The 21,414-nt window shown below is 38.9% G+C and overlaps 1 protein-coding gene across 4 annotated transcripts in view; it reads left to right on the forward strand.

Annotated features, from left to right (window-relative positions):
- PDE4B (phosphodiesterase 4B) overlaps nt 1-21,029 on the forward strand; it is a 445,424-nt gene extending 424,395 nt beyond the window's left edge. For 3 of the 4 annotated variants that reach the window (XM_079133312.1, XM_079133313.1, XM_079133314.1), the window contains 9 exons: nt 3,553-3,646; nt 9,584-9,762; nt 11,386-11,484; nt 11,751-11,915; nt 13,718-13,817; nt 15,992-16,146; nt 16,239-16,361; nt 17,087-17,269; nt 20,108-21,029. In XM_079133312.1, coding sequence (XP_078989438.1) covers nt 3,553-3,646; nt 9,584-9,762; nt 11,386-11,484; nt 11,751-11,915; nt 13,718-13,817; nt 15,992-16,146; nt 16,239-16,361; nt 17,087-17,269; nt 20,108-20,473 — 1,464 coding nt within the window. In that variant the 3' untranslated portion in view covers nt 20,474-21,029. Of the gene's footprint in view, nt 1-1,855; nt 2,953-3,552; nt 3,647-9,583; nt 9,763-11,385; nt 11,485-11,750; nt 11,916-13,717; nt 13,818-15,991; nt 16,147-16,238; nt 16,362-17,086; nt 17,270-20,107 lie in introns of those variants that run through there. The other variant, XM_079133315.1, reaches the window with a different exon arrangement.
- The last annotated feature ends 385 nt before the right edge of the window (nt 21,030-21,414 follow it).

Raw genomic sequence — 21,414 nt, forward strand, 5'->3', positions numbered from 1 at the left:
AAGCCCAAACAAGCTGAGCTCTTCAACTGTCTTCTCGGCCTTAACCTCATACATATGTCATATCCATTCTTTTCCTTGATGTGTCCGGTCACACAGGTCAGTGCTAATCATATGAATTGGACTCTTCATCACTACCTCAGTCCGCTCCCTGAAGGCCACATTGGCCCTCCTTCCTTCATACACAGTCCAACATAAGTGTGGCACTTCATAAGTGTTTTTTTGATGAGAGCAATGATTACTTTGGTCACTTGTGGCTGGGCCCTCCCTTATGGAGGAGGAAAACCAACGGTTGTTGCTAAGCAACACTTCAAGGAGTGGGTCGGCTTCTGACACTGAATGACCTCCTTTTGCGTACTTCATCGCGTGTGTTTTATGGTTGCCTAAAGATGACTTTGGTTTTTGATGGCATTGCCACACCCTTAGCAAAAAACTCATAGGAGAATCAGTTTAGGCATGCAAAGGAGGAAGGTGGTATTTGTTCACTGCCTACATGGCTATGGGGACCCCCTTCTAAGTGTTTAGGAGAAAGGAGAAGCCAGAGATGAGAGCCACCTCCCTTCTCCCACTTTGGGACTGATTGACAAGTATCCCAACAGGGTTCTGTGGCAATGGGAAGTTATAAAAAAAAAAAAAACAAAAAATGAGAAAAATCTTGCCTCTTCTAACATTTTATGGTTCAGTTTACCTGCTCCTATCTCCAGAGCTGAGGGGCCAATTCAGCCATTAAAGAACTAGCCCCACTCCTCCGGACTGTTAACTGTTGTGGTTAACCAACACACCCTGATATATCCCAGTATTTCTACTAGAATGGAGCTTTTTAAAAGCATGTAAGGAATTTTCGTTGGTTTGTTTGCTTTTTTCACTGCTATATCTCCATCCTTTGGCCATTTTGATAGATATTTGTTAAATACATGGTAAAATGGCATTATTGATAGTTCAAGCCAGATAGATTCCAGCTATTTCTAAGTTTTTCAGAGATTCCAAAGAAATAAAAATGAGGATAATTGTTTGTTCCATTTAACTAAGTCTGGTGCAGAAAAAAATGATGGAAGAAATCATCTGCCCCTAAGCTTTTTACAAGATATTTTTACAATGGTCCAAGTAAAGTTTGATTCTTTGCTAAAATTCAGCAGATCAATCAGAGCATATAAACCTGCTTTTTCTAGCTTCTAAGACTTCCAGGTAACTACCGATTTTTGAGGACTAAAGATGAGAGGCCATTGTGAGCAATTTTATCCTAAAAAATAAGTAACTTGGAATTTATGCAATTTACTTGGAGTTCAAAATTGCAGAGTTTCAACAAGTAAAATACAGTGGCTGAGATGATTGATTCAGAGATGCCTGGTTACTGTTACTAACATATTTTCTCATGGGAAAACATATACATATGCAAGCAGGGTTACCCAGAAAGAGGGCAATTATGCCTCTCTGAGGACAATGCATAGTGCAGTAAGCCTGCATGCAGCAGTACTGATTTGCATTGGCTTTACCTCAAAAGGCCAGGTCTCCTGGGCACAGGCAATGGCATGACCCCAGGCTTGGATGTCTGAAGTGAAGCTATTGTCGGAAGCAGGATGCTCATTTGGAAGGGGAATGCCTCACAGGAAAGAGAGCCAATTACAAGTTAAGGCTGTTGCCATGGCGCTCTGCTATTCCTTCAACATGTTGTACAGAGCTCCTGGGAGTCTAGGGCAGGGTAGGGAGGGAGGAGAGGAGCAGAGTGGGCCTGCAGTCAGCTCTCTTCTTCACTTTCCTCCTGCTTGTGCAGTAATGCTGACAAGGAGAAGGGGGGGCTGCAGGGGAGCCTACAGGAAAGGAATGATATTCTCAACATTGCTAAAATAAAATAAAAAGTAGTTTAACTCCTAATTATTTCTAACACGAATCAGAGGATATAACACTAAAATAAGCAAGTCATTCAATCCCGAACAGTTGTTCATCGTTCATTCAGCAAATATCTTGTATTTCCTAATACACTCTAAATCCTGGAGGGAAAGGTTAAATGAGTTTAATCCATTTGCTGAATGTGATCTAATATGCATATTAATGAGCTGATAGAGTGCAGAAAATTGCGTGCTGCATAAGAAGTACTTTTCAAAGAAAGTAAATTAATTCCATTCCCATTCATTTCATTGTGAAAGAAGACTAAATGCATCAGCACACTGTTGGTGGGCACTTAACCCTCCAAAAAGCTAGTTTAAAAAAAAAAAAAATTTGTGTACTGGAAGCGTAGGCTGAAAACGACTACATTTCTGACCTTTTTCAATTAAAAAATAAAAAGTCCAAAAACTGAATTAATCAAACACATCATCGCTTTGAAATAATTAGGATGGCTGAGCTTTGTGCGGAGGCTGCATCTGCAAAGGGCTGGTCTGCAGTGGAGGGAGAGGGTTAAGGAACACCTAGTTGAAATGGGGGAGGGTAGGACTTCAAATTTACTTAAATATTCATGGGGCTTCCTCCATTTTAATCTTCTCCTTTTAAAAAGATGGCTGTGTTTCCCAGTCTGGAGAATTGCTGCCTCCTTGCAGAGTTCAGCAGAGTAGGACTAATCTAGGGTGGAAACCCCCGCGGCCACCAGGACTCTTCATAATTGATAAGTGTTTCAAGCCAGCCAGCTGAATACATTTGGTCGGACTCTTGCTCCTCCGTACAATTCCTGATTTCATTACTCTCCTCTGCCAGGAAATAAGCAGGGAGCATAGGCTTCTAGCAAGAATGGAGTGCGGCGATGGGCTTTGTTTGGATTAGGAAATGCCATAAATTTTGGAGGCTTTGTCTTTTCTAAGTTTTGATTATTTTACCACTGGATCTGCAGGGCTTTCCTGATCCTTTCGGGATTGCTCTCTCAGAACTGAATTCTTTCAAAGGGATTTGTGGATTGTATCAAGAAGAGCATTCAAAATGCCTGAGGCAAACTATTTGTTATCTGTATCTTGGGGTTATATCAAGGTGGGTTAATTTGATTGTGTTTTGTGTCTGATAGAATGTGAAACCTTTACATTTATATGTTTTCTGTGAAGTAGAAAACATTGTAATGATTTGTGTGTTCATTTGACCCACTGGGACTTCTTATTGTGAAGTTGTATTTAAATATACAGTGATGTATTCTAATCCTGTTCTTAACTTGACTTAATATTTAAAGAATGCTTTTGTTTTCTTTTGTTTTCCCTTAAACTTTACACTCAATCTCCTTCCACTGAATAGGTTATCAACTCAAATATATTTTAGAGTTCATTTTCCACAAACGTATTTTAAAAAGCCATTTCATTTTTCCAATAAAAATTATTTATTTACCTCTATGGAATTTCTTTTCCTGTCTGTGCATCTTCAAAAGAAATCAGTTATTTCTTCTAAAATATCTTAAGCCTTCTTTCCCGAAGTGACATTGGAATTATTTCAAATTAAGAGGACATTATATTCTTTAGAATTGGTATCGTTTATCTAACAGTATCCTCCAATATCTTGGTTCCTAGAAAGTAAAGTTGGAAACATTTAAAGTGATAATTTGCTCTTTCTTTAGGTTAATGAATTTTTCTTCTTCACAAACAGTTCAAAAGAATGCTGAACCGGGAGCTGACACACCTCTCAGAGATGAGCCGATCCGGGAACCAGGTGTCTGAATACATTTCAAATACTTTCTTAGGTAAGATATTAAATGAGAAAAATCTGTCCCATAACTGAGCTTTCTCAAGATTAATTTCTGCTACTCATCAGGGACATTCCATGTGAATTTGGAATGGGGCTAAGTTATAAAAAATTAAAAATCCATTTAAAAATAAGAACCGAAGCCAATCTTTAGGGGAAAAAATTAAGCAGAAAGATGAAGGGAAAATGGGTGCAAATTCTTGTTAAATTAAAATACCTATTAAAGACAGACAGTTATTATGGGCTGACTTATATGACTGTAGGTCCCCCCTTATCTACCAGCCCACTTCCATCTCTGCCAAGACTCTGAAGTAGCACAGAAGGCACAATTCCCCAAACCCTAGAGACAGCTCCATTAGCTTCTCTGACATGGTATTCTTCCATTCTTCCAATAACTGGGCTTTGAGAAAAACGTTTCCTATAAGGTGCTTTGTAAGGGATAGTTAGAAGACTAATTCTATAGTGAGTTTAGAGAACTAGCTTTGGAAGTAACTTGACTATTGCTTTGCTAAGCTATTTCTTAAAAAATAAATAGTGTGTGAAGAGGGGAATTTTCATATCTCTAAAAGATTCTGTCTTCTTTAAGCAGCATCATTGTCTTCTGATCCTTTATCTATTATTCTCTGGTGTTACCTTGCTAGTACTTAACATATGATACTAACCAAAAGGTTTGCATGAATGGCCCTAAATTACTGTCATGCACTTTGTTTGATTATTGGGGATTTCTGATCTCAGGCTTACAGGTAATTATGTTGTCTAATGAACCTATTTTGAATACTTTAATATGGCCCAGAGAATTTGCAAATCTGTACTTCAAAGTGAATGGGTAGCATTTAGATTTTTGATTCTGTTGACTGTCAATTAGTGTTGAATTATACTTGCTTATAAAATTCCATTTTCCAGGGAAATGACCCATTCTTTAGCTGAGCATCACACCCTCCTCTTTGGCACAGCCACATATAATTAAATCAATGAGCATCTGCCTTGATGCCTATGGAAGTACATGTCTGTTCTGGTTCTATTATGAAAAGATCAATCCTATTTCTCTAACACCAAAGCAGTCCCTCTATCAGCAGATCAATCAGCTTTCTCTTTGAGCAGCCTAGTACAAAGCTGGTGCATTACTGTGCAGCCAATGGTCACTGGGCATGATTAACAAGTGCCTTCTAACTGTTTCTTTATGTATCTGCAGCCCTTGGTTTTCTCAGCTGCGTTTGCAAAAACCTTTGTCAGAGAACAAAGAAGAATTTTTCATACCTCCTATCTCCTAGAATTGGCTAGGATCTAATTAAAGAGAAAACATCACAGACTGAGCCTTTTTCTCCCCCTGCTTTCTCCTGTATTCCTTTGAATACTGGAATCTTCCACTGACCATTTCATATATCCTGTTTTGTAGAACACTGGATTATTTTGCATAAACTGGGTACTCTTTTAGTTACATTTTACAAGTTATTGACTATAGGAGAGAAGAATAAAAACAGTTAAGTGCTAAAACTTGCTTTTGTTTTCAGTTGCATGTTAAAATACAAGGGCTTATATATATCTTTGCAGAAGAGATTCTCACTATTAAAGATCCATTGAGCCTGAGCTTCAAGCTTAATCATTCAAGATTGGGCCAAAGCAGTCCTCTTCATTCCTAACATCCACTTACCAAGGATAGCAAGAAGGCCTTAGTATACTAATTAATCTCTTTTTAAATCAGCATTGGCTATCAAGAAGGAAAGTGGATATGACATAAAGATGAGCCAGATGTGGTGGCACATACCTGTATTCCCAAGGGTTCTGAGGCTGAGGCAGGAGGATTGTGAGTTCAAAGGCAGCCTCAGCAATTTAGTGAGGACCTAAGCAACTCAATGAGACCCTGTCTCTAAATAAAGTATAAAAAGGGCTGGAGATGTGGCTCAGTGGTTAAGTACCCTGGATTCAATCCCAGATACAAAAAAAAAAAAAAAATATATATATATATATATATATATATATGAAGATAAGCTTTTTTTAGTCTCAGCACTCTTTATGTCAAGAACAGACAGATGTCTACTCTCTTTTTTCTTTTTTTTTTTTTTTGTGTCAGGGATGTGTCAGGGATTGAAGCCAGGGGCACTTAGCCACTGAGCCACATCCCCTAGCCGTTTTTTTTTTTTTTTTTTTTAGAGTCAAAGTTTCATTAAGTTGCTTAGAGCCTCACTAAGTTGCTGAGGCTGGCTTTGAACTTGTGATCGCCCTGCCTTAGCCTCCCAAGTCACTGGGATTATAAGTGTACAACACTATACCTGGCCAAATGTTTACTCTTTCTTGAATATCCTCTCTGCTATATACACACATCCCTTAAGAAAAACCAACTGTTTAGCTTCTCGTTATTCTGAAAATTAAATTATCAAGAACAAATTGTTGTGGAAGGTTATTAGAATCCCAATCCTTATATGCTCTCAGCCTTACAAAGGTGGTGCACAGGAGCATGTATGTGTGCTAAACCCCATTAAATAGAAAACAAGTAGATTAGAATTTTAAAGGTTCATAGGAAAATAAAGGGGAATAAAAACTATTGCTTCATCAGTAAAATGGGAACACTGGGGTAGATGACATTCCATATCCTTCCAACTCAAACATTCTGTGGTTCTCATATGGACTAAATTTATCTGTTTCACTAAGACATGCTTGGTAACCTGGTTCCTCTGTGATGAACCCCAGCCTTGTAATTTGACAATCTTAAAAACAAATGGACAAACAAACCAACCAAGCTTATTTCCAGATTGCCAGTGCAGAACCTAGAACTCTTAGTCCTATCTTGTGAGCACAGTAGGTGTTCCCAGAGGACCATGAAGCCTTCTTCACAGACTGCTACATCTGCAAGAGACCTTAATATCCTCATGGTACAACCTCCTCATTTTACAAGGGAGAAAAATGAGGTCCAGAAGAATGAAGTAATTTAACCTAGGTCAGTTGGCTAATGTTTCCTAGCCAAAACTAGCACTTAGTTCATTTGATTTCTAGACTGAAATACTACCATTCCTAGTAGAAACTCAGAACACAGAAAAAAAAAAAAAAAATGACATAAGTAATATGCACATTATTTGGGGGAAAAATGTCTTTAGGAAACAGAATTGTTGGACCTAAAGATGAAATACTTATCAACAGTTTCTTAAAATATAAAAGGCTTTGATCAGAGCATGACAATCATCTTAGAGCAAAATCAGATGATTTTTAGCAATGTTAAGTTAAACTTAAAAGCAGTATCTCAATAAGTGTCATTTAGAGTTAAAATGTGTCATTCTGAGAGGAGGGAAATCCCCAGGACCTGTGAAACTTGTATTGTTCCCATCTAAAAAGATGGTGTTCACTTGAACAGACAGAGAGGCAGGCAATGGACTGTTTCCTAGTCTAGGTATGTATTGTTGCTATTGTATGATGATGGGCTCCAGATTGCTAGTACAAATAGAAATAGAAGAATATAATTTCAGGGGAAAATTAAGGAGGATGTCAGTGGAGAAAGCAAAAATAAGAGTTTTTGATGTTACATGACATTTTAGTTAATATTTTTACAGACGAGAGAAAAATTTTTCTTTTGAATTCCCTACTTCCCATCTTGAAGCTAGAACTTAGAATTTTCCAGATGTAAAATGATGCTGGGCTTCAGCAAGCAAAATACCTCAGATTATGCCATTAACAGAGTTTGGATGATGCCATTTTTTTTTTTTTTGTGCGTCTGTTTATATTTGTCTAACGGTGGCTGACCATTTCTGCACTGTATTCTGACCATTCTGTAAATGTAAATTCACTGTATTTATTGTGCCTTTTTTTAAAATTTTTTTTTGATTCTGTGTTTCAGGCTGTTTCCACACTATGCTGGCTAAGCATTTAACAGAGGAAATTCAGAACAGGGAAGCCTATCAGTTGTTCCAATGCTTGCCTAGGGAAACACCCATTAATGTCGAATTGGCACTCTGTGAATAATGGCTTTCTTCTTTATTGCAATGTTCCAGACACAGCAGTAGTTCAGCTCAATTACTCACTGTTGCTGGGTTTCTTTAATTAAACAAAGGGGGAAAGCTGCTAGTCCCACTAGAGATGGTTATTACATCTGCAGACGTATAGGGGAATTTCGCAGCCTCTTAACCAGATGCAAAGAATGGTGGCTGGGAAGGGCAGGGGTTATCATGGTCTCTCAATTTAGAAAAAGTTGTGATTATTAGGTGTGAAGTAACAGGAAGAAATACTATTATTTAAAAATAATATATGGTTTCTATGTCAGAGATTGCATGGCAGGAAAGAGCTCTTTAACAGGAACCTCAGGACCTGGGTTTTATGCTCTTAAATAATTTTATCTGGAACAATGTAATTGCTGAATAAATTATTAAATAAATTGTTCTTTGAGCTCGTTCAAGTGGCTGACTTCATCTGAAACATAAAAGTATGGGATTGTCGTTGGTTCCCAGATTTGGTTTTGTTTATCCAAGTCATAAGGGAATCTTCTAAAAAATACTGTTTCAATAGAGATGGGTGGGGCCCATAAATCTGTATTTTTTGAAAGTTTCCTGGGTGCTTCTGATTTCGGATTAAGTTGGAAACCCCTAAACTAATTGAGATGACTAAAATTGCTCCCTAAGCAAAAGCCATAGTCCAAGAGCATGGAGCGCCTAGACCACAGCAGGGAATAGAGAGTACCCTGTTCCAGCCCTGTCACCAGGTGGCAAGGTGAACATGAAGCTCGTACTGTCTCTCGCTGTGCTTGCTTTGCTTTGATAAAGTGTGGGCAGGGCCTGTGAGCAGGCAGAGGTCTCTGGGGAAAGCATGTGACTATGCTGTCATCTGTAAGAGTCTAAAAAACGCAGATAGTGTGGATGCCAGCATGCCATCTGGAAGCATGTCATTTTCAAATGGAGAAGCTGTCTTTGTACTAATTTTCACTGTAACAACCAGAGATAAATGTCGCCAATTCTGAAAGCTGCATTAACTCTTTCGGCCACAGGGTGTCATTTAGTCCAATGAAGAAGTGGTTAAGCAATTTAATCAATTATTGCTTCTGTGCCCTCACAGGCATCCCTGTAGCCTGAAAGAGTTAAGACATTTTTTTCAGAAGTAGTCAGGATACATCTCCTATGAATAGAATATTTGATGGCTAAAATTTTTAATAGCATAATATAAAGGAAAGAGCTTCTGCAGGAGATAGACACTTTTTTTTTTTTTTTTTTTGCTAATGCTGTTACCTCATTGTAACATAAAATTTTTAAATATTAAATGAGATGATTATAAATATTTAATAATCATAAATATGCTGGTGAGTGTAACGCTTATTACTGGTGAGCAGTATTATTTTAACAAATAATGGACACAAAGTATAATATAAAACTGAAATTCTAGTCTTCCTCTAAACCTCAAATGTAGTAAACCAAGGTTTTAAAGTAATTATTTGAAGATTACAGACCATTTTTTTCTAACATTTAGATCATTTCAACTGAACCCAGTTAAAGTCATGTGAATTTTTTTAATTAAAAACTGAATGAAAGTACAATAAAATGAGCAGAATATGAACTTGTTTATTACCCTAGTTTGACTGGTAGTCATTTTTTATTATGCAGACATATAAGTTGCACACTTCAATAAAAAATCTACGTGTAAGTATTGATGCTCTGCCTTAAAAATATATGATTCTGCTAAATTACACTGAGAACAGAAGATTGTGCTTGGGTCTTTTCCCTGCTTCTTCCTGGACAAGTTATTTAGCTCCTCTGGGCCTCAGTTTACTTAGCATAAAATGGAGCAAAAGATAATTTTTTATCCACCTACTTCACAGGATTATCCTGGAGGTTCTGTGAGATCATTCTATGAGGGCCCTTTATTAGAATCAGAATCCATTACCCTCGGTTAGCATTATTTTGAATATCACTGGGCATACTCATTGGCACTGCTGAAAAACATATTCCTTTATCTGTTGCAGACAAGCAGAATGATGTGGAGATCCCATCTCCAACCCAGAAAGACAGAGAGAAGAAGAAGAAGCAGCAGCTCATGACCCAGATAAGTGGAGTGAAGAAACTGATGCACAGTTCAAGTTTAAACAATACAAGCATTTCCCGCTTTGGAGTCAACACTGAGAATGAAGATCACCTGGCCAAGGTGTGTATGAGCTGGGTTTGTGTGCATGTGGCTTTTAACTTTACAGCACACATGTGCCCATCTATCATTAAGAAAATAGTTGGGACGACTTCTCCTTTGTTAAATTTTATGATAAGGAAGCTAATGTCCTATATGACTTTTATTTTTTTATTTATCTTTTATTTTTGACTGTCCTGGGGGTTTGAACCCAGGAGAGCTTTACCATTGAGCTACAACCCCAGCCTTTTATTTCGTAGTTTGAGACAGGGTCTCACCAAGTTGGCCTAGAGCTTGCAATCCTCCTGCCTCAGCCTCCTGATTAACTGGGGTAACAGGCATGTGCACCATGCCTGCTCTGTTATGTCCTCTTTTGTCTATGCTGGGACATAGACAAAATAAGGATCTACCTGGTTGTAGATCCTTATTCCATACCTAAAGGCCTTTTTTCTCTCTCTTTTACCCTAAATTGAATTTAGTAATGGACAGTTCCTTATGAGTAGAGCATCCTTCTGAAAGGATACTGGGAAAGTCCAAGGGAAAGCCAGTAGGCAGGTCTGAATTATCCCAGAGGATATTTTGGGAACTGTATGCTCTGGGCCAGGGGGAAATCTGTACTGATTGACAGGTGAGAGGAGAAATGAGGAGATGGGCAGCACTAACTCCTACTCCCAAACCCTCACACTGGAGGAAGTCACAGAAAGAATTCACATATCCTTGAGGAAGCTATGCAAAATGACTGCTGAGGTCCCCCAGCCTGGTGAGAGTGTGAAAGGAGCTTACTCTGAGCAGATGATCATTCAGTGAGTCTTTAAGAAATCTGTCATTAGATAAAGTTGATTAAGCATTGGGCCAAGCCTCTGAGCAGTGATTAAGAATGGAATAAATTGCTCCTTAAATCAGATAATCTTGGAATAATCCCACAACACAGGTCTGGATGTTGCTTCTTCCAAGCCTATCTGTGGCCTCAGAGCCCTGGGATATAATTCAAGACCAGCATTCTTTATGACCTTCTGGATTAAATTGGGGCTGATTTCTACACATTCTGACAGCTGAGTCTCCCTGACCTAAATTCAGTGATAATAACCAAAGGGTAGAGGAGTTTCTCTGACGCAGTTTTCTCGATGTTACTGATGGGCCAGGGTGAGCAGCAAGGGGAGAATCAGAGAAATGGGACCAGAGTGATCTCTATTGACTTGCAGCTATCTTTAAAAGCAACAATGGTTGAGGAGTGATGACGCATGGCAAATCTAGGTCAGCAACAAAATTATTATAAACAAAGATACACTGTTTCTTTTCTAAAAAGAAAAAAATATGCACAAACTTGTGGTCATCCTGATAAGGACACCCAACCTCCTGAGCCATTCCACTTTCAGATTTTCATGCAACTGGAACACACTACATAGATGCTCTAAGAACTTAGGCAACCAGTGTCCAAAAATTAATTTTAAAACCATATTTTAAAACATTTAAAGCTGGGAATGGTGACTCCCTCCTGTAGTTTCAGCTGCATGGGAGGCTGAGGCAGGAGGATCTCTTGAGCTCAGAAGTTTTGAGACCAGTGTTGCCAACATAGCAAGACCTCATCTCTAAAAGAAAAAATTAAAAATTAGCCTTATTCCTAAATTCCTCTAATTTGGATTACAGGAGCTGGAAGACCTGAACAAATGGGGCCTTAACATTTTCAATGTGGCTGGATACTCACACAATCGGCCCCTAACATGCATCATGTATGCCATATTTCAGGTGAGTAAAGAAGAATGAATGTTGGTTATCCAATCAGATAACTCCTTATGATGATTTTTTTTCCATTATAGTTTATTTTTGTGATTCAACTTTCTCCTGTGTGTGTGTGTGTGTGTGTGTGTGTGTGTGTAGCTGGGAACTGAACCTTGAACCCAGGGCTTGGTGCTTGTAAGGCAGGTGCTATACCACTGAGGGACATCCCCAGTCCCCCTTCTTCCATTTTTGGACATCTGCTTATTCATGTTCTAAACCATTTTACTACATAGGAAAGAGACCTCCTGAAGACATTCAAAATTTCATCTGACACATTTGTAACCTACATGATGACTTTGGAGGACCATTACCATTCTGACGTGGCATATCATAACAGCCTGCACGCTGCTGATGTAGCACAGTCAACCCATGTTCTTCTTTCTACACCAGCATTAGATGTGAGTAGATGTAACCTGTTCTTCATACCCGTTCAACCTCTTTTAAAAGTGCCATACAATATGCAATACATTTACAAAAATACTGTAAGTGGATGACCTCAAATTCTTGAACTGCATCTGTCCATTGGATTATTTATAAAAACGTACAATATTTCTACTTGCTTAGCTTTCTAATATCAGAGTAACCTTCCATATACATCTCTTCCAATTGAAAATTATTTAATTTTCAAACAACTAGCAGGGCCCACGCTTTGTTCTTCATTGTATTCCTAGTGAGGGATACGTTATATTTCCATGTCTTGTTCATCCTCTGGCATACCATACATCCTCAACATTCTTGTACTGACCACAATCACCCAACACCATCACAGGCCCTGTGAAGGAACACAGAAATATGCTATATAATACTCTGTATAGTTTCTACTAGGAATAAGCATCCATAGGCTTATTCTTCTAGAAATTCAGCAAACTAATTTTCTCAATAGAAGAAAAAGTAACTGAAAATGCACAACAGAGGAATTAATGATGCTGAAGCAAGGAAAAACTATGTTATGTATAACTAGACAAGATCTGAGGAGATGGCCATGACTCCTTCTCTCACAGATTAATATTTTCATATTTAACAGTACAGTCAGCAATGGGCCCAGCCATGCTGTCAATGGGCATATGGAAATGGTAGTCAGGTACTTCTAAAATGTGCTGGTTCACTGCAGGAAGGGGTTGACCAAGCCCTACCCAGTCACATTTGAAGACTCACTTTGGAAGGTGAAGAAAGATTAAACTGTCTGGAACTCTATAACTTGCTTTCATACTTTCTTAGAAAAGAAATCTAAGATTTGGGAAAGTGAGATGGAGCCAAGGGTGTTTGACCCCGCTGAAGGAAAGAAGAGTATTGTGTTTATACTCTCTATAAATATCATGGAGCATTATAACCCATGCAGTGTTATTGATAGGATAACTATTGTGTGGCCAGAAATTGGCTCTAAGTGCCACAGGCTTCTAGAAAAAAGGGAGAGTGTAATATGTCCATGAGTAATAGGTCTGGTCTTTTGGGGAGAGGTAGAAGCTGAGTTGGCATTTGAAGGATTACAAGAGTTAAGTAATCACAGAGGATCAGGAGACACATTTCTGTCCTACAGTCAGCAGCAATATATACCTAATAAAAACTAGGTTTAAATCAGTGTGCATGGGTGGGGACAGAGAGGCCTTCATGACATGGTATGAAGGAATTGAGTAGTAGGCATGAAGTTTCACTTCTTAGTAACGTTCTTAGATCTTGCCTGTGGTGAAGAGTTAGTGGATAGGAATTAAATGAATTAACTAATGACAGCTTGTAACAACACTATAAATGTGCTTTGAGTAGTAATTTATGGCTTATCTTATTGAGTCTGGAATTTAACCTTTTTCCCCTTAAGTTACACAACCTGAATATAAAGAGCAGAGCCAGTCTGACCCGCTTCTTTGACTTGTATGCGCTTGTGTCCCGTAAGCACTGTGCTGCCATACTACTGATCCAAGAAACAGACATCAGGTATTCACATGCCATGAGCATTGTGCTAATGACCTTCCAAACCTCAGCCTGAAGGCTTGATGTGGGAGTGAGCTCTGGCCTTCGTCCCTTTCACAACAAACACTATGCTGATGAACAGATTGTGCATTTAATTAAATTAGCATACTGAGATATTATGTACATCAATAATCCCTTTCCCAACAAGACTGAAGGGCATTCCTTTCAAATGAACTTGAAGAAGCAGGACAGGTGAATTGGAAATGGTGTTAAATGCACTCCCTTTGTTCCACAGGCTGTCTTCACAGATTTGGAAATCCTGGCTGCCATTTTTGCGGCTGCCATCCACGACGTTGATCATCCTGGAGTCTCCAATCAGTTTCTCATCAACACAAGTGAGTTCACCACTAGAACAGTCATTTGAGATAATTGTATGATTCACTGCATTTTTTCCTCCTAATGTTTTCATTATAGATAATAACAAGAGTGATAATGAGGTAATCCTTCCATTCCACTCAAACTGGTCAGGCCTTTCCTGGATACTGTGTCCCAGTCTGGCAGCTCAATGTTTGGGCTGCATAGAGAACTTGGAGAGGGCCAGAGGGAAGTCATAAAAAGCACTCAAAGTTTGGAAAATACAACATGAAGGGAAAGTTAATGTGTAGAATTATCCAGTACAATTAGGAAATGCTTGGGGATAATGCAACTTTCAGTATTATGCAGGGCTCTCACACACTGCATCATAACCTGCTAGGGTACTTCTCTGCTGGGGAAGCAGACATAAATGTTGAATCTGAGCATGGAAACCTTCCAACAGAAATAAGATTCCCCAAAAAGCACTGGAATGATTTTCCACAATTCAAGGGAAAGAGCCATTAAACGTTCCATACATTGTTTTCCAATTATATAAGTTTGATTATGGATTGGTCTGTACTAAGGAGGGTGACCTTCAGGTTTGGTCTAGCGTTAGAATTCCAAATCATACGCAAAGATTTTATCATGCTCAAAATGTTCAGTTTCATGCTATTGAAGACTCATTCATCCCTTTAGTTAATGCTCTATCTCTATGTGCTGAAAATCTAAATACTTTTTCTTCTGAGAATATTGTTTATCCCATTATGGTCATGATTAACACCAAGCACTGATAGTTTTATAAAAATGCTGTTTGAGCTCATTGCTATAAAAGAGTCCTTGTCAGTCCTCATCCTCTTTCATCAGAATGAGTAATCTGGGTTTGGGGTACACTGTTTTTTTTTTTTTTTTTTTTTTTTTTTTTTTTTTTTTTTTTAACTTATTATTGTATTAAAAGAACGTAAACTGCAGTCAGCTGCTTGTCTGTATGGGTTGCATCAGCTGGCTTAGTGTGATGTCATGAATTAGTCCAGACCCAGGACAGTTAGTGTCACACAAGAAAATAGTTTTTTGTGCTGCATCCATCTATAGATGTGTGCTCTTGATCATAAGGTAAATAGAACAGGGTACTTACATGACTTCAGAGATCCAACCCCCTTTCTCAGGAGGTAACTCAAAGCACAGGATGAAAGCAATGGTATATGAGTAACAGCAGCTGCAACTATAGCACATTACCCATTTGGCTGTTACACTTGTTAAGAGAAAGTATGAATTCATGAGTTTGTAGTGCAAACCTCTGCACAAGATTTCTGCAATTCTGTGTAAAAGGTGGAAGCTGTGATTTAGGTACCTAGATATTACTCTTTCTGGTATAGAGAGCCAAAAGGCAGAAATGTCAACATCAGGATTGTTCCAAAAAAATTATTGATGTTTAGTGTCACATTTATGGAAATCACCAAAAAAAGTTACATTCTTTGGGTAAAACAAAAATCCACACCATCACTTTATCTGTTTTGAAAATCCTAAACTCACAATTACCAGAGGTTAAGGGAACATATATAAAGGTGAAGATAGGCCAGGCACAGTGGTGCATACCTATAATTCAAGCTACTCTGGAGGCTGAGGCTGGAAACTATTAAGTTTGTCACCAGCCTGGATAACTTAGAAAGAACTTGTCTCAAAAAAAAAAAAAAAAAAAAAAAAAAAAAGAAGGGCTTAGGACTTAGGGTTAGCGTTAGCTCAGTGAGCAAGAGTCCCTGGGTAAAATCGCCAGTACTGGGGAAAAAAAAAAATGGATATAGTTTGGAAAGCTTAATACACTTGATGAAGTTTAGTGTCATTTTTACTTTGTTCTTTTCCAAAGCATGAAATGTGTGGAAACAAAGGAAATTACAAGCTGAGATAAAAACACAGCTTAGCTGCTCAAGAATGCCTTTACCTAAAGTCATATGCTTCATGTGAAGTGGAGAAGGACTTGAAAAGGATTTTAAGAGACAGTGAATTTTAATCAAAATGAAAACTTATTTACCAGCATCTACCAGAAGCATAGTTGAAACTGACTACTTCTGTTTATAGGGAAGCACTACTCTAAGAAGCAATGACCTATGGAAGATAGGTCTAGAATCATCTAGGGAGAACTAAATCTGATTTCACAATGTTTGAGTTATACAACTTTTATTGTATGTTTATTAAGTCATCACTTTTTCTTGTTTATTAGATTCAGAACTGGCTTTGATGTACAATGATGAGTCTGTGTTGGAAAACCATCACCTGGCTGTGGGTTTCAAACTGCTCCAAGAAGAGCACTGTGACATCTTCCAGAATCTCACCAAGAAGCAACGTCAGACACTCAGGAAAATGGTTATTGACATGGTAAGAATCAACCTCTCTATATTCCTTCCTTACTTTTGCCATTGTCTTACAGACTGAGTTTATTGAGAGTTTTCACTTTGCTTTCACCCAAGGTTTTAGCAACTGATATGTCCAAACACATGAGCCTGCTGGCCGACCTGAAAACAATGGTAGAAACAAAGAAAGTTACAAGCTCAGGCGTTCTCCTCCTGGACAACTATACTGATCGTATACAGGTATGTGATAAAGTTTGGTTTATCACAAAGCACAAACCAAATGACACCTAGAAAAGGGAAACACAATTTGGTTAGATATATCCTAGGCTGCTACTACATTTTTGGCTTATTTTAAGAACAAGCCGAAGAAAATGGATGTTCAAGTTTATCTTCTCATTTATGAGAAAACATAACTCTATTGAATTTCTTAGTTCTAAAAATAAATTGCAAAATCTTTTTGTAATAGGATATATATAACTGTTGGTGCCAAAAGCTCATTGTTTGAACATAAATCCCTCTGACTTAAAGTTTATTAGGTCTGTGTTGGTTATACAGAGTGATATCAGCTAGTCTCCTCTTTCCACAAATGGAAAATTGGAAAACATCTACTTTGAGTAATTCTTTACATACTTTCCAAACTGAGGAAAGGAAATGATAGCAGCATCTGAACTCCAATGTCCCTTTCAGTTCTTAAATTCAGAGACGGTCAGTTTTAGAAGATATCTATGTCTCTATCTCTATCTCTATCGATATCGATATCCCTATCACCCTTTGGGCCCCATAATGATAAATAACCAACTCTGGCCAGCACCATTGTACACTGTTTTTTTGGTGCATGCATCATAATTATAATGCAACTAAAATGTTCTTGGTTTGGTACTAAGTGTACTAATAAGAGAGGGATAAGATGTTCTGGCAGTATTTGCACTTAATTTTATGGGGTTTCCAAAACTCAATGATTTCAGGTCCTTCGCAACATGGTACACTGTGCAGACCTGAGCAACCCCACCAAGTCCTTGGAATTGTATCGACAATGGACAGACCGCATCATGGAGGAATTTTTCCAGCAGGGAGACAAGGAACGAGAGAGAGGAATGGAGATTAGCCCAATGTGTGATAAACACACAGCTTCTGTGGAAAAATCCCAGGTATTCAAAATGAGATCTTTTCAAAGATTTTATGATTTCTAGTGATTATAGAATGGAGAGTTCTATCTAGTTTCTTTATTTTGACAAAATCAATCTCTATGTAAATCTATCTACACATGAAATGATAAAATGACAACTATACACTTAGTTCCATTATGCTCATGACTCATCTGCTTTCTCATACTCAGTTTCACAGGGTGGGAATGAAGCAGTCATCAGAAACCCATCAATATTTGGGATGTCTGTGTATACCCAAACCATTTAGATAGTCATCTATGACCTTCGCAAATCTGACTGATCCCAGACTACTGCTGTCTTTCCATCCCATTTCTCCAGAATTCTTGTAGCTCTGTTTTCAACTCCTCATCTTGTGTCCAGCTTTCTGCTGAGGCTCTCTCTTCATAATCAAATACATGACCATCACCAGGAGTCATCAAAGCCCTGCCTGGGTCTCTTTTCCGGGTTGCGTCTGTGCCTTTGGGAATATTCTAACATTTACCAGTTGTGTCCAAAGCTACAAATTCTGTGTTCTGAGAATAGGAAATAATACTTTGAGGATGTGTTTGTGTGTGCAGAAATGCCCCAGATGCCAATAGTTGCAGAATATGTATCTACATCCCTACAAAGGCTTTAAGGCCTGCTGAAATGCTTTTTTTTTTTTTTTTTTTTTTTTTCAGGAGAACAAAGGGGTTGAATCAGGTGCTATGAGTAAAAATGGGTTTATAGGATGCCCAAGGTGTTTATCACAAAAAAGTGGGAGTGAGTTATGTTAGCATCTAACCTCTTTCCCCACTACCTATAAGCTCCATATTTGTATATACTTGTAGTATCAGAATGTAGTTCCTTTGCAGTTAGTATTTTGTTGCTTCTTAGAGAAACCCAACTAAATTAGTTTAATATCTGTAAATGTAATCTAAAGTCCAAATGCTAGAAAGATGCAAGATACAATTAAATTAATATGGGCCAATTCAAATAACCTAGAGCTTTAACTCAAATAAGAAAAAAATAAAGAGTAATGTACCTTTTTATTAATAACAGGGATGATTTATATTTATATGATGTTCTGTGTGGTCCCATATATTATAATACATGAATCCCCAAACAGTCATGCGAGGCAGATAAAGCAGGTGTTTCCCCAATGTCCAGTGAAGCAGCAGTTCTCTTCTTAGTGACCCGGTTGCCCTCCACCCAAGCTGTCCACTCTGCATCACTGGACAGGTCTCCCTGCTACCATGATGTCATCACCCATGCTGGTGTTTCCTGCAGATGGACTCTGTTGAACTTTTCTGATTCATTTGGCAGTAAAGAGTTCAAGTCAGTGGTCTTAGAATTTGTGGAGTTATCTCATTCCATGAGCTAGGAAATAAGCAGCTAGCAACTACCTTTTTAAAAAGTCCTAAGTATTTCTTAGCAGCAGCAAAAGCAAATGAAGAAAGGAAATGACTGTACTGTGTTCAGCTTACTCAATATTCTCCATTGCCTTGAGCTTCTTTCTGGTCCCTGGAAAACACCTTGAAAATAGTCTCAAATCCATTAAATACACATAAAGAAGTAAAATGGAGGGGGAAAAAAGAGTGGGCAGAAGCAAGAGAAATATCTGAATCATCCATAGACAAGTTGTCATAACCAATGCCAATCAGAGATGCTCCAACTGGGGTGTGAATCTCATTTGTTAGGGCTAAGAAAGAACCAGATATTTGAAAGAGTCACATATGAACAAGGTTTATGTATATAGTGCAACTTGAATGTGTCGCATGACTGGCCAAATACCAGGATATTAATAAAAGAAAGTTTCCAGTGGAGTGGGAAGATAGCTATGTAATGTCCCATGGGGGCCCTTGCTCACCTTCCCTTGAATCCCAAGCTAGTATCTCTCCAGCTCCCAAGACCATGACAGGGGAATTCCATTTGCTCATCCAACTAGAGTCTATTCTCTCTCTCTACCTATCCCCACCCCCATGTTTCCTGTTTGTCTGACAATGTAGAGGTCGGCATAAGGCCACATGGCTAGATTGTGCAGGATGCATAGCCCCTACACAAGCCACAACAAAGCTGTAAGCCTCAGATTTATTCACAGGAACACCAGCAAAAGGAACTGCTTGATTGTTTTTATTTTCTTTCTTTCTTCTGATGGAAATGACTGTGTGTCCTATGGATCTAAAACAATGGCAGGCATATCCACAGAGGGGATATTTATTTGTTTGGGGCTTGAGTTATTTTCAAGTGTTTTTTCAAAGTCCTGTACAAACCAGAAGCATCCCACAGAACTTGAGAAATTCCAGATCAGACAGAGGCCAGCTCCTGTCATTTTGGCACAGGAGCACATTTTGAAGTTATCAGAGAAAGAATGTTGAGTCAGAACACTTTAGACCTGGGGCTGCCTTCTTTAGAGAATGACTCATAGAGTCCAAGTAGTGACACAGTCATTCCCAATACTAGTGTTACATCCAGTCTTTTTACCTGGCACATGTAAAAGGAAAAGCAGTGTGTTCTTGTAAGATGAGCACAGCCTCTGGAATCAAATGAAGCTGGGACTCAGTTCTAGTTCTATCACTTAACTAGTTATGTGACCTCTACAAGATATTTAATTTCCGTGAGCCTTAGTTTATTCTTTTGCAGATGGCAGACTGCAATACTTACTTTGCAAAATGAAAAGAGATATTGCATATATTGCATCCAGTGTGGGACCTACCATATAGAAAGTATTCAGATAAAAGAATCTTTGTTACTGGTCTCTCTGAGGTTATAATTGCTCTCTCTTAGCATGGAAACCGAAACTGCTTATATGATTTTCAAGGGCCCTTCATAATGAGAGATATAAATCTTATTTTTCTCTAGGTTGGGTTCATTGACTACATTGTCCATCCACTGTGGGAGACCTGGGCAGATCTGGTACAACCCGATGCTCAGGACATTCTGGACACATTAGAAGATAACAGGAACTGGTATCAGAGCATGATACCCCAGAGTCCCTCCCCACCACTGGATGAGAGAAACAGAGACTGCCAGGGTCTGATGGAGAAGTTTCAATTTGAACTGACCCTTGAAGAGGAGGATTCTGAAGGACCTGAAAAGGAGGGAGAGGGCCACAACTATTTCAGCAGTACAAAGACACTCTGTGTCATCGATCCAGAAAATAGGGATTCACTGGGAGAGACTGATATAGACATTGTGACAGAAGACAAGTCCCCGATTGACACATAATCTCCCTGCCCGTGTGGAGATGAACATTCGACCCTTGACAAGCATGCCAGCTGTGTGGTAGGACCAGCCCATCATCCGGGCAAGGCTTGCACAGGACAAAGGTCACCTGACCTTTCCAGTTACTTGAGTTTGGAGCCAGAATGCAAGGCCATGAAGCAAACAGCAGCTCAGGAATCCCGCGGGTGACTTGCCTGGCCTGCACACTTGGTGGAGAGCTGAAGCTCTATGTGGTAGTGAAGGCCAGTTCCCATCTCGACTCAATGGCTTGAAAATGGAAGACACAAAACTGAGAGATTTCTCTGCACTAAGTTTCGGGACCTGTCCCGACAAGTGACTGAACTCACTGACTAATACCTTCATTTATAAATCTGCTCACCTGTCCCTTTGTCTGCCAACCTGTGTGCCTTTTTTGTAAAACATTTTCATGTCTTTAAAATGCCTGTTGAATACCTAGAGTTTAGTACCGACTTCTCCACAGATAAGTGTTCAAAGTTGACATACACTTTTTTGACTCTTTCTGGAAAAAAAAAGAAAAAAGAAAAAAAGGGAAAGAAAATAGTCTTCCTTCTTTCTTGGGCAATATCTTTTGCTTTACTGCAGTTCACTTTTGCAAACAGACAGGAAGGACACGGCTCTGACCACGTTTTCCTTCCCCTGTTGTCTAGTCCAACTCCACAGTGACCCTTGTAACCCAGCTCTGTTTGCCTGCTTCTAACAGTAGTTTTTTCTCTGGGGTCTCACTGTTTTGCTCCAAACAGAATAGCATTGAACAAAATAGGGGATGGAAAGGGGTGGCTGTATTGTTCACCATGTCAGCCTGCATAGCACTCAGCTTAATAAGGCGGTGTGCCCATGTGTCCTGGAACCTCTGTGCCTCTGCAGATTGCACAGTCCTGTCCTCTTCTCTTCCTCCTCCCTTCACTCCATGATGCTGTTCTCCA

This window comes from Sciurus vulgaris (assembly GCF_902686455.1).
Source record: "Sciurus vulgaris genome assembly, chromosome: 1".
Classification (NCBI taxonomy): Eukaryota; Metazoa; Chordata; class Mammalia; order Rodentia; family Sciuridae; genus Sciurus; species Sciurus vulgaris.